The 13,259-nt window shown below is 45.8% G+C and overlaps 1 protein-coding gene and 1 long non-coding RNA gene across 2 annotated transcripts in view; one reads left to right on the top strand and one right to left on the bottom strand.

Moving 5' to 3' along the window:
- The window catches only part of LOC138402373 (uncharacterized), a 404,494-nt gene that overhangs the window by 219,041 nt on the left and 172,194 nt on the right, over positions 1-13,259 (bottom strand). The gene's annotated exons all lie outside the window — the stretch shown is intronic.
- Positions 1-13,259, top strand: part of LOC117982124 (neuropeptide FF receptor 2-like) — a 34,681-nt gene that overhangs the window by 19,449 nt on the left and 1,973 nt on the right. The window contains exon 7 of the mRNA XM_034968420.2: positions 10,846-10,961. Coding sequence (XP_034824311.1) covers positions 10,846-10,961 — 116 coding nt within the window. The remainder of the gene's footprint in view (positions 1-10,845; positions 10,962-13,259) is intronic.

The following is a 13,259-nucleotide window of genomic DNA, read 5'->3' as shown; positions in this document are numbered from 1 at the left end:
TTTTACGGTTCTATTACTAAGCTGCTGTTGTCCGTCCGTCCGTCCGTCCGTCCGTCCGTCCGTCCGTCCGTCCATCCGTCTGTCTGTCTGTCAACAGGCTGAACGGTAGAGAGATGAAAATTTCACAGATTGTGTATATCCTAATCCTAATTCTAATCCTAATAATATAGTAAATGTGAAAGTGTGGATGCTTGGACGTTTGTTACTCAATCACGCAAAAACGGATGAACGGATTTGGATGAAATTTGGAATGGAGATAGATTATACCCTGGATTAACACATAGGCTACTTCTTAGCCCGGAAAATCAAAGAGTTCCCGCGGGATTTCTATAAGTATTGTCGTCATAACAACAAATGAAAATTCAAAATGGCTGCCATGTTTATCAAAATAATAATTAAATGTACATAATCATGTTAAATAGTACGGATTACGGAACCCTTCGTATGCGAGTCTGACTTGCACTTGACCGGTTTTCACGATTATATTTGAAACAAAACTAAAATAATAATGTAACTTGAACTACGTGCAATTCGCTATTGTTATTTTTCAGAGAAAATGTATTTCAAAGAAAACGAGGATTATTAATATAATGACGTCAACCATTATAATAGGTCGGTACCAGGTTTTTGCGCATATTTTATAAAATAATATTTTTCAAAATAATTTGATTGTAACACAGGGTGGCGATTCCACGTGGAAAGCGGGATCCGGACGGCCAAGATAAAACAACGTTGCGTGACAACACGTTTATTTCGCGTTAAAAGTTACAACTTACAAGTCGTGTCCCTAACCTTCGTCCCACGCAGTGGAAGCGAGAGGTCGGAAGCGCGACTGTACTGTGCGAAAGTCGTGTCCCGTGCACCCGTCCCACGAGGTGGAAGCGAGTACTGGAAGCGCGACTGTAGGAGAAGTCGATTCACGATAGCCGCGTCCCGAACAAACGTCCCACGCAGTGGAAGCGCAGTCGGAAGCACGACACCGATTACTCGAGAACTCGGATCGCATGACAAATGTTGGCTGTGGCGGAGACCCTATACTAAGGCCGGTCGATCTTCCTAGCGCAATGCGTTTTTGGCCAACCTACAGCCAACGCCATCTAGTAGCAACTTGGCGAGTTAGGTGGAGTAGGCGCGATCCATAACTTGCCTAGCGCCATCTGGTTATTGCTTGTGTTACAGTCTCCCCCTCAGTTTCCGAAGACGTCCCGACGAGGAAACTGGATTAGTGAATTTGTTTCTTACTTGTGTTTCCGGGGCCGTCCCCTTTTTCGTAAAGGTTGAATCGGGGCCGGTGGTTCTTCCTCAGGTCCAATAAACTGCTTTAGGGATGAAGCATGATATGTGCCAATGACTGCATCAGGTTCTCCCGCATTTGCGAGTTTGTAGGATGCGGGACCGAACTGCGCCACTATTAAGTAAATATGGTCCGTCCCGCCTGGGGGTGAATTTTGAACTGTAGCCTCTGAATTTAGCAACTGTCCAGACGACCGCTAGCGCCTCGCGCTCAGTAGTGGAATAGTTTCTTTCTGTTGGGGTCAGGAGTCGGCTCGCGTATTCCACCGGGTGTTCATCTTCACCCTCCCCCTGGATCAAAACAGCTCCCAGAGCATAACTACTCGCATCTGTTTTGATGATGAAGGGTTTTGTCTCCTCGGCTTTTCTCAATATCGGGGCAGAAGTGAGACGACGTTTTAGCTCATCGTAAGCGTCCTGCTGTGCTTGTGTTACAGTCCACTTGGCATCTTTCTTCGTGAGCTTGGACAGGGGCTCGGCGACAGCCGAGAAATTTTCAATAAATCTGCGGTACCACGAACAAGTCTGTAGAAACGTCACTAAATGCCGCAGATTGCTGGGTGTAGGAAGATTCGTTATTGCTTCTGTTTTGTCGGGACCTACCTTCAGTCCAAAAGGTGTGAACACATCCTCGAAACTGGAAAGCATACTCCTTGATTGATTTTGCTGATCTGGGCTTAACTCGTCATTGGGGAATAAGTCAATGCCCACAGTGTTAAGACCAATATCCGTTGAGTCCGGAAACAGTGACCGAGAATGTGGTGACAGCTCCACTTCCTGCGTGTGGATACTCATCTGTGCATCTTGAAACATATAATTCAATCTAGGCGAGTACCCATCAAAGACCGTCTTAGCGCGTTTTGGACTATCGAAGGTTATTGCTTTAAGCTCATACTTTCTCGCGGTCTCGTCGCTACCCTCCGGAAGGCTTGCCTCTTCCTTTCTTTCTGGAATTGATATACTATCAGGATCAGAGTAAACGCTCATATTGGTATGCTTAGGAATTGCATGAGCGGGTGCGCATGTTGGGTATGGCATTGAGACTTGCTCTTGCACATTCATCGAGTCAGCTGGTTCACCAACGTCTTCCTTAAACTTAACAAAATCCTCCGTAAACAGTTCGTATACTTCATTTGGGTTGTCCATGTAGTGCCACGTGAATTGCGGTAAGTTTAGGATCATCATGGCCTTCGTAAGGAACCCTATGCCCAGTAAGGTTTTATTTTTCCTTGATTCAGGAAGTATCATGAAGCTTGTGGGAAATACTCTTCCGTAGATCTCTACATCCACTTGATCCGTAAGGACAGTACACTTCTTAGTGACACCATCGGCTAAGGTAACTTCTACATTTTCTTTCATGAAGCTGTAGCCTTGCTCTAGCAGACGACAATATAATGAATACGAGCCGACGTTTGTTTTTGCACAGGTGTCAACATAGGGGTAACCTTTTATTCCACCAATTGTAGCTGGCACGACTGGTCGTGGTCTAGCTTCGTCACGAATGCTAAATGAGCAGAATCCTACCTCCTCGCCTTTCACGACAGGTTTCGTTGACTTCTGAGCGCAGGTAGGGCAGTTCGTACGTACTACGTTTGGGGCACCACAACCGTAACATGAAAACTTTGGTTGCGGAGGTAGCGTGGCCTGGGACTGCGCTTGCCCCCCTGTTGAAGTAGTTTCATATCGAGAAAGACTTTTCTTCTTTTTACGGCATTCTTCTGTTGTATGGCCGGAGTTCTTACAGAACCCGCATTTAACTTTCAGGATGCGTGGAACAAATGTGGAAGTTGGGTGGCTTATCCTTTTTTCCGCCATGATTTGTTCAATGCCTTTCGCCGATTCCAACAGCTGCTGGTAGGTGTTGAAGGATGCTCGCGGCGCTTTATCCCTTATCTCCAGACGCAGCAGGTGGTAAATCATATCTAGTTGTTGCTGCTCTGGGTGTTTCGGTTCCGGAAGCAGGGAGAATAACATTCTTTTCTTGGTGATAAAGTCCTCGGTTGTGTCAGCGGCGCCTTGTCTGATGCTCGTCAATTCTTGATAAATAATATGAGGCAGTTTCAAGGGCGCAAACTTTTCTCTCAGGCGTGACTCAAAGACTTCTACACTTTTAATCTCATCTTTGACTCCTTGCCACCAGGTACCGGCATCGTTGCGTAGTACTAACGGTAAGCCCTGAATTAAGTCCTCGTCCGCTATTCCTTCTAGGCTTCGGAATAGGTGAAGGGCTGCCAAAAAAGATTCTACCTTTTCCGTCTCTTTTTCGCCGTTGAAGACGCATTTACACTTGGTCATGTTCCCGCGCTTGTTTTTGGTGAGAGCGTCGATCACCGACTGCTGCTGCTGGCGATTTTGCTCCAGAAACTTCTGGAATTGCTCCGTCGTCAGCGCCATACTGGTTTTCTTCTTTGGAGTCTTCACGCGATATGTTGATGCCCGTCCCGATCTCGTCACGTAGAATCTTGGGCCTGGTGTGTTCGCTTTGCCCGAGGAGTCCGCCAGTTTTGTAAACAGCGGCCCCACGTCACGTTGTGCGCCAGATTGTAACACAGGGTGGCGATTCCACGTGGAAAGCGGGATCCGGACGGCCAAGATAAAACAACGTTGCGTGACAACACGTTTATTTCGCGTTAAAAGTTACAACTTACAAGTCGTGTCCCTAACCTTCGTCCCACGCAGTGGAAGCGAGAGGTCGGAAGCGCGACTGTACTGTGCGAAAGTCGTGTCCCGTGCACCCGTCCCACGAGGTGGAAGCGAGTACTGGAAGCGCGACTGTAGGAGAAGTCGATTCACGATAGCCGCGTCCCGAACAAACGTCCCACGCAGTGGAAGCGCAGTCGGAAGCACGACACCGATTACTCGAGAACTCGGATCGCATGACAAATGTTGGCTGTGGCGGAGACCCTATACTAAGGCCGGTCGATCTTACTAGCGCAATGCGTTTGTGGCCAACCTACAGCCAACGCCATCTAGTAGCAACTTAGCGAGTTAGGTGGAGTAGGCGCGATCCATAACTTGCCTAGCGCCATCTGGTTATTGCTTGTGTTACAGTCTCCCCCTCAGTTTCCGAAGACGTCCCGACGAGGAAACTGGATTAGTGCATTTGTTTCTTACTTGTGTTTCCGGGGCCGTCCCCTTTTTCGTAGAGGTTGAATCGAGGCCGGTGGTTCTTCCTCAGGTCCAATAAACTGCTTTAGGGATGAAGCATGATATGTGCCAATGACTGCATCAGGTTCTCCCGCATTTGCGAGTTTGTAGGATGCGGGACCGAACTGCGCCACTATTAAATATGGTCCGTCCCGCCTGGGGGTGAATTTTGAACTGTAGCCTCTGAATTTAGCAACTGTCCAGACGACCGCTAGCGCCTCGCGCTCAGTAGTGGAATAGTTTCTTTCTGTTGGGGTCAGGAGTCGGCTCGCGTATTCCACCGGGTGTTCATCTTCACCCTCCCCCTGGATCAAAACAGCTCCCAGAGCATAACTACTCGCATCTGTTTTGATGATGAAGGGTTTTGTCTCCTCGGCTTTTCTCAATATCGGGGCAGAAGTGAGACGACGTTTTAGCTCATCGTAAGCGTCCTGCTGTGCTTGTGTTACAGTCCACTTGGCATCTTTCTTCGTGAGCTTGGACAGGGGCTCGGCGATAGCCGAGAAATTTTCAATAAATCTGCGGTACCACGAACAAGTCTGTAGAAACGTCACTAAATGCCGCAGATTGCTGGGTGTAGGAAGATTCGCTATTGCTTCTGTTTTGTCGGGACCTACCTTCTGTCCAAAAGGTGTGAACACATCCTCGAAACTGGAAAGCATACTCCTTGATTGATTTTGCTGATCTGGGCTTAACTCGTCATTGGGGAATAAGTCAATGCCCACAGTGTTAAGACCAATATCCGTTGAGTCCGGAAACAGTGACCGAGAATGTGGTGACAGCTCCACTTCCTGCGTGTGGATACTCATCTGTGCATCTTGAAACATATAATTCAATCTAGGCGAGTACCCATCAAAGACCGTCTTAGCGCGTTTTGGACTATCGAAGGTTATTGCTTTAAGCTCATACTTTCTCGCGGTCTCGTCGCTACCCTCCGGAAGGCTTGCCTCTTCCTTTCTTTCTGGAATTGATATACTATCAGGATCAGAGTAAACGCTCATATTGGTATGCTTAGGAATTGCATGAGCGGGTGCGCATGTTGGGTATGGCATTGAGACTTGCTCTTGCACATTCATCGAGTCAGCTGGTTCACCAACGTCTTCCTTAAACTTAACAAAATCCTCCGTAAACAGTTCGTATACTTCATTTGGGTTGTCCATGTAGTGCCACGTGAATTGCGGTAAGTTTAGGATCATCATGGCCTTCGTAAGGAACCCTATGCCCAGTAAGGTTTTATTTTTCCTTGATTCAGGAAGTATCATGAAGCTTGTGGGAAATACTCTTCCGTAGATCTCTACATCCACTTGAACCGTAAGGACAGTACACTTCTTAGTGACACCATCGGCTAAGGTAACTTCTACATTTTCTTTCATGAAGCTGTAGCCTTGCTCTAGCAGACGACAATATAATGAATACGAGCCGACGTTTGTTTTTGCACAGGTGTCAACATAGGGGTAACCTTTTATTCCACCAATTGTAGCTGGCATGACTGGTCGTGGTCTAGCTTCGTCACGAATGCTAAATGAGCAGAATCCTACCTCCTCGCCTTTCACGACAGGTTTCGTTGACTTCTGAGCGCAGGTAGGGCAGTTCGTACGTACTACGTTTGGGGCACCACAACCGTAACATGAAAACTTTGGTTGCGGAGGTAGCGTGGCCTGGGACTGCGCTTGCCCCCCTGTTGAAGTAGTTTCATAACGAGAAAGACTTTTCTTCTTTTTACGGCATTCTTCTGTTGTATGGCCGGAGTTCTTACAGAACCCGCATTTAACTTTCAGGATGCGTGGGTCAAATGTGGAAGTTGGGTGGCTTATCCTTTTTTCCGCCATGATTTGTTCAATGCCTTTCGCCGATTCCAACAGCTGCTGGTAGGTGTTGAAGGATGCTCGCGGCGCTTTATCCCTTATCTCCAGACGCAGCAGGTGGTAAATCATATCTAGTTGTTGCTGCTCTGGGTGTTTCGGTTCCGGAAGCAGGGAGAATAACATTCTTTTCTTGGTGATAAAGTCCTCGGTTGTGTCAGCGGTGCCTTGTCTGATGCTTGTCAATTCTTGATAAATAATATGAGGCAGTTTCAAGGGCGCAAACTTTTCTCTCAGGCGTGACTCAAAGACTTCTACACTTTTAATCTCATCTTTGACTCCTTGCCACCAGGTACCGGCATCGTTGCGTAGTACTAACGGTAAGCCCTGAATTAAGTCCTCGTCCGCTATTCCTTCTAGGCTTCGGAATAGGTGAAGGGCTGCCAAAAAAGATTCTACCTTTTCCGTCTCTTTTTCGCCGTTGAAGACGCATTTACACTTGGTCATGTTCCCGCGCTTGTTTTTTGTGAGAGCGTCGATCACCGACTGCTGCTGCTGGCGATTTTGCTCCAGAAACTTCTGGAATTGCTCCGTCGTCAGCGCCATACTGGTTTTCTTCTTGGGAGTCTTCACGCGATATGTTGATGCCCGTCCCGATCTCGTCACGTAGAATCTTGGGCCTGGTGTGTTCGCTTTGCCCGAGGAGTCCGCCAGTTTTGTAAACAGCGGCCCCACGTCACGTTGTGCGCCAGATTGTAACACAGGGTGGCGATTCCACGTGGAAAGCGGGATCCGGACGGCCAAGATAAAACAACGTTGCGTGACAACACGTTTATTTCGCGTTAAAAGTTACAACTTACAAGTCGTGTCCCTAACCTTCGTCCCACGCAGTGGAAGCGAGAGGTCGGAAGCGCGACTGTACTGTGCGAAAGTCGTGTCCCGTGCACCCGTCCCACGAGGTGGAAGCGAGTACTGGAAGCGCGACTGTAGGAGAAGTCGATTCACGATAGCCGCGTCCCGAACAAACGTCCCACGCAGTGGAAGCGCAGTCGGAAGCACGACACCGATTACTCGAGAACTCGGATCGCATGACAAATGTTGGCTGTGGCGGAGACCCTATACTAAGGCCGGTCGATCTTACTAGCGCAATGCGTTTGTGGCCAACCTACAGCCAACGCCATCTAGTAGCAACTTAGCGAGTTAGGTGGAGTAGGCGCGATCCATAACTTGCCTAGCGCCATCTGGTTATTGCTTGTGTTACAGTACTGTAACACACTGAGGATGAAGTTCAACATTCAACAGGAGGGACAAATTACGAAACGAACTCTTTCTCCAGTTTCCTCGTCGGGACGCCTTCGAAAACTGAGGGGGAGACTGTAACACAAGCGATAACCAGATGCCGCTAGCCAAGGTGTGGATCGCGCTAACTCCCTCGAACTCGCCAAGTTGCCACTAGATGGCGTTGTCTGTGGGTTGGCCAAAAGCGCATCGCGCTGGGGAGATCGTCCGGCCCTAGTATAAGACCCAGCCACAGCCATCAGTTGTCAATCCGACTCAATCCGACTCAATCCGACTCAATCCGACTCAATCCTAGAGTTCGCCAGTCTTCGGATTCACCAACGTACAACGTACGAGTACGCTGAGTCGTGCTTCCGACTGCGCTTCCACTGCGTGGGACGTTTGTTCGGGACATGGCTATCGGCTACTCGTACAGCACAGTCGCGCTTCCGGCATTCGCTTCCACCGCGTGGGACGTGTGCACGGGACGCGGCTGTCGCGTCGTACAGTACAGTCGCGCTTCCGACCTCTCGCTTCCACTGCGTGGGACGACGCTGGGACACGACTCGTAACTTTTAACTCGAAAATATACATGGTGCTGTTACGCAACGTTGTTTTCTCTTGTGCCGTCCGGACCCCGTCAACCTTCGTGGACCACCCTTCCTACATCTGGCGTCTCCAACGTGGGGCAAGATCCAGCAGCCCAGCTGGAATCTTTTACAGTGGCGCCCAACGTGGGGCAAGATCCAGCAGCCCAGCTGGAATCTTTTACAGTGGCGCACAACGTGTGGGGCTGCTGGTTACAACCGGCAGACACAGGCAAATCGAAAACCTCAGACCCAAGAGTCTACGTGATGGCTATCAACATAACGTACGAAGACCTCACTGGAGTTATGCCATGGGAGCTGCTCTGAACCAGGGGGAGGATGAAGCTCAACACTCAACAGGAGGGACAAATGCCAAAACGAACTCTTTCTCCAGTTTCCTCGTCGGGACGCCTTCGGAAACTGAGGGGGAGACTGTAACACACTGAGGATGAAGTTCAACATTCAACAGGAGGGACAAATTACGAAACGAACTCTTTCTCCAGTTTCCTCGTCGGGACGCCTTCGAAAACTGAGGGGGAGACTGTAACACAAGCGATAACCAGATGCCGCTAGCCAAGGTGTGGATCGCGCTAACTCCCTCGAACTCGCCAAGTTGCCACTAGATGGCGTTGTCTGTGGGTTGGCCAAAAGCGCATCGCGCTGGGGAGATCGTCCGGCCCTAGTATAAGACCCAGCCACAGCCAACAGTTGTCAATCCGACTCAATCCGACTCAATCCTAGAGTTCGCCAGTCTTCGGATTCACCAACGTACAACGTACGAGTACGCTGTGTCGTGCTTCCGACTGCGCTTCCACTGCGTGGGACGTTTGTTCGGGACATGGCTATCGGCTACTCGTACAGCACAGTCGCGCTTCCGGCGTTCGCTTCCACCGCGTGGGACGTGTGCACGGGACGCGGCTGTCGCGTCGTACACTACTAGTCGCACTTCCGACCTCTCGCTTCCACTGCGTGGGACGACGTCAGGGACACGACTCTCACTCTTAACGTGAAAATAAACGTGGTGCTGTTACGACGTTGTTTCTCTTGTGCCATCCGGACCCCGTCAACCAACGTGGGGCATATCCAGCATATCCCAGCTGGAATCTCTTACAGTAGGTTTTTATCAAATTATAATTATTCCTAATTCCCTGGATAGATTTAATAAAAGTAAAATAAATGAAGCATCTTAAATATATAAAAGGAAAAGGTGACTGACTGACTGACTGACTGACTGACTGATCTTTCAACGCACAGCTAAACCACTGGACGGATCGGGCTGAAATTTGGCATACAGATAACTATTATAAAGTAGACATCCGTTAAGAAAGGAATTTTTGAAAATTAGACCCCTAAGGAGGTGAAATAGGGGTTTGAAATTTGTGCAGTCCACGTGGTCGAAGTCACGAGCATAAGCTAGTGATAATAATAAATGAAACCTATGATTTGAAAGTAAATGATGATATTATGAAAAATGAAATAACTAAAATTCAATTTTTACTCTCAGATTTCAATAAAAGTAATTGAAATTATTTTAATTAAATTTTCACTCTCAGAAATGAGAAATTAATTTGAAAATGGAAACTTTCAGTTAGAGGCTGATGAGCTGATTAATTTATTGAAAAGAGAATTATCCGTGAATAATGGAATGTGTCGGAAGACCCTTTTTGGAGTGAAGAACATTCCAGTCGTGAGATTATATTGTGAAGGGATCAAATATTTTACTACCTTCGTCCTTCGCCCAAGTTTCCTTCTCTGTCGCGCATTCTAACATTCTCAATGATTATGAAAGAATCAGTGTTTTTACAAAAATGTAGTCCGGCCAAGTCCTAAACAATAAAATTACGTTCACTTTAGACAATGCTCGCGACTTCATCTGCGTGGGCTACACAAACTTGAAACCCCCATTTTAGGGGTTTAATTTTCAAAAATCCTTTCTTAGCGGATGTTTACGTCATAATAGCTATCTGCATGAAAAATTTCAGCTCGATTCGTCCAGTGGTTTTAGCTGTGCGTTGACAGATCAGTCAGTCAGTCAGCTTTTCATCCATACTAATATACTAATAATATTATTATAAATGCGAAAGTGTGTCTGTCTGTCTGTCTGCCAGCTTTTATCAGCAGCTAGAATCCACAACACAGATAATTGTTTTAGAATGGGCGCAATAAGAAACCCTTGTCACGTCTAAGAGCTAAGGCGAGTCCATTATCACAATTACATCTGTAACCCTTTACCTAGAAGATAACAACGCCGAATTGTATTGTGTATTTCACTATTTCATGGTGAAATTTCTTGTGTTTGTATTGTTTGCGGTGTTTTTTAGGGTTCCGTATCTCAAAAGGAAAAGCGGAACCCTTATAGGATCACTTTGTTGTCTAAACCCTATTTTAACCTATTTTAGGACTTTTTCCTTTATAAGTTTGAATTACTTGCTAGAACTTCTCGGAAGGTAGGGATTTCCGAATAAATGGAAATTCTGAAAAGTTTATTTGAACAAAAAAAATCTATTTTTATAATAGACTACATGAGGCCCGCGACTTCGTCCGCGTCGACTACTCAAATTTTGAACCCCTATTTTACCCCCTTAAGGGTTGAATTTTCAAAAATCTTTTCTTAGCGGATGCCTACGTCATAAATCATAATAGTCCAGAGTTTGAGCTGTGCGTTGATAGATCAGTCAGTTAGTCAGTCACTTTTTCCTTTTATATATTTAGGTTATGTAGCGTCATAATGTCCACAGGTCACGCCAACTCCGCTATCAACCCGATAGTCTACTGCTTGATGACGAGGAATTTCCAGCGCTCTGTGCACAAGATGCTCTGTGGTCGCGGAGTCTGCCAACAGACTAAATTCACGGTAAGTTATCTTTCTTCACAATTTTTTTTTTACATAATATCTTTCAGGGAAATAACAAATGCACCCTGGTATGTAAGAAATCACGATCTCCACAGGGACCTTAAGATAGAGTTCGTAAACAAAATCATCCAAAAGTACGCAGAAGCTCACCAACATCGACTTCGCCATCATGTTAATTTGGAGGCTGTGAAGTTTCTAGATAACATGGATATCAAAAGGAGGCTCAAAAGAACCAAGCCGTTCGAATTAGTGTTAAAAAGTACATAAGTGCAGCGTTTGTGTAATAGTGCTTGTGCTACTTTATTTTTCTAGGTCACAAGAACATAGTGAACTGTAAACTGTACGTGTTAGAATAAACTAAGGACAGTTATTGGACTGTAAATTAGATTTAAAAATTAGTCATAAGTAGAAGTTTAAGCTAGAATAATATTACTTATTAGCCCATAGGCTAGATGGTAGTAATAAAGCTGCCATTTTATAATGGTGCTTTATGGTAGGAAAAAAAAAAAAAAATCTTTCTCCCATACATAAGTATTATCTCGTCATTATCAACCAACAAATGTCCAATGCTGGACAAGGACGTATACGTCCCTTTGTTAGGACTTCCACATACCAGAGTCTCGTGCCGCCGCCATTCAGTGGCTCCCTGTGACTAGTTTGATGTCATCTGTCCACCTCAACTTGGGACCCCAACGTCTATCGTTTTTTCAAAGTATGTACCCTGACCATTGCCACTTAAGCTTCGCTACCCGTTTAGCTATGACCGTTATTCTGGTTCTCCTACGGATAACTACCTACTACTACGACGGATAATATAGAACTATTCTCATATAATACCTTAATTTTAGGTCAAAGTCAGGCAAGTCCTTATTCGTTCATTTACTGGAGCCTTTACCCTAGTATGTAAGAGTATTAAAAGTCTGCGTATTAGTATATGATTTAGTCACTTCTGCATTTATAATAGGGGTAGTGACTCCCTCAGATCATATACATTATTTATGTATTACTAGCTTATGCTCGCGACTTCGTCCGCGTGGACTACACAAATTTGAAACCCCTATTTCACCCCCTTAGAGATTGAATTTTCAAAAATCCTTTCTTAGCGGATTCCTACGTCACAGTAGCTATCTGCATGTCAAATTTCAGCCTGATCCGTTCAGTAGTTTGAGCTGTGCGTTGATAGATCAGTCAATCAGTCATTCAGTCACCTTTTCCTTTTAAATATTAAGATTATTTCAACAGTATCAAACTCCACAACGAAGTCCGACACAACCCTCCATCCGGTCGCCTCATTGTGCAACTTCGACTGGGCCTCGGAAGTTAGCCATGGCTTAACTTTTCTGATTTTCCACATCCCCTCTGAACCTTTGAGCCGATGTACCTTCAAACATATTTAGTTGTTGGAAGGTATTTTGTGGTAGCACTGTTCAGTGTTCACGTGTATTTGGATAATACCTACAGTTGCAAACTTCGCTTCCATGTTCGAGCACTTTTTATTACGTCTAAATATATAAAAAAAGGTGACTGACTGACTGATCTATCAACGCACAGCTCAAACTACTGGACAGATCGGGTTGAAATTTGGCATGCAGATAGCTAATATGACTAAGAAAGGATTTTTGAAAATTCAACCCCTAAGGGGGTGAAATAGGGGTTTGAAATTTGTGTAGTCCACGCCGACGAAGTCGCGAGCATAAGCTAGTACTTATATAAAAGAAAAAGCTGACTGACTTACTGACTGATCTATCAACGGACAGCCCAATCCACTGGAAGGGTTGGGTTGAAATTTGGCATGCAGATAGTTATTATGACGTAGACATTCGCTAAGAAAGACTTTTTGAAAATTCAACCCCTAAGGGGGTGAAATAGGGGTTTAATGTAGTCGACGCGGACGAAGTCGCGAGCATAAGCTAGTACTTATATAAAAGAAAAAGCTGACTGATTAACTGAATGATCTATCCACGGGCAGCCCAAAATATTGGACGGATCGGGTTGAAATTTTGGCATGCAGATAGTTATTATGATGTAGGCATCCGCTAAGAAAGGATTTTTGAAAACTCAACCCCTAAGGGGGTAAATTAGGGGTTTGAAATTTGTTTAGATCACGCGGACGAAGTCGCGAGCATAAGCTAGTTTATCAATAAGGCCGAAAATTAAGACCATATCTGCTCTGATCCTAATTTTCTTAAGCCGTTATAAAAGCGTGTAATAAGAATATCCTCAATAATCCTGATTGAATTTATGGCATCAGAAAGTTTCTTCATAAGACACTTCGCTTTTAATAAAGCTTTTATAGTC

The sequence above is a fragment of the Maniola hyperantus genome, chromosome 5 (assembly GCF_902806685.2).
Source record: "Maniola hyperantus chromosome 5, iAphHyp1.2, whole genome shotgun sequence".
NCBI lineage: Eukaryota > Metazoa > Arthropoda > Insecta > Lepidoptera > Nymphalidae > Maniola > Maniola hyperantus.
This window is presented reverse-complemented; position numbering and strand designations above follow the sequence as displayed.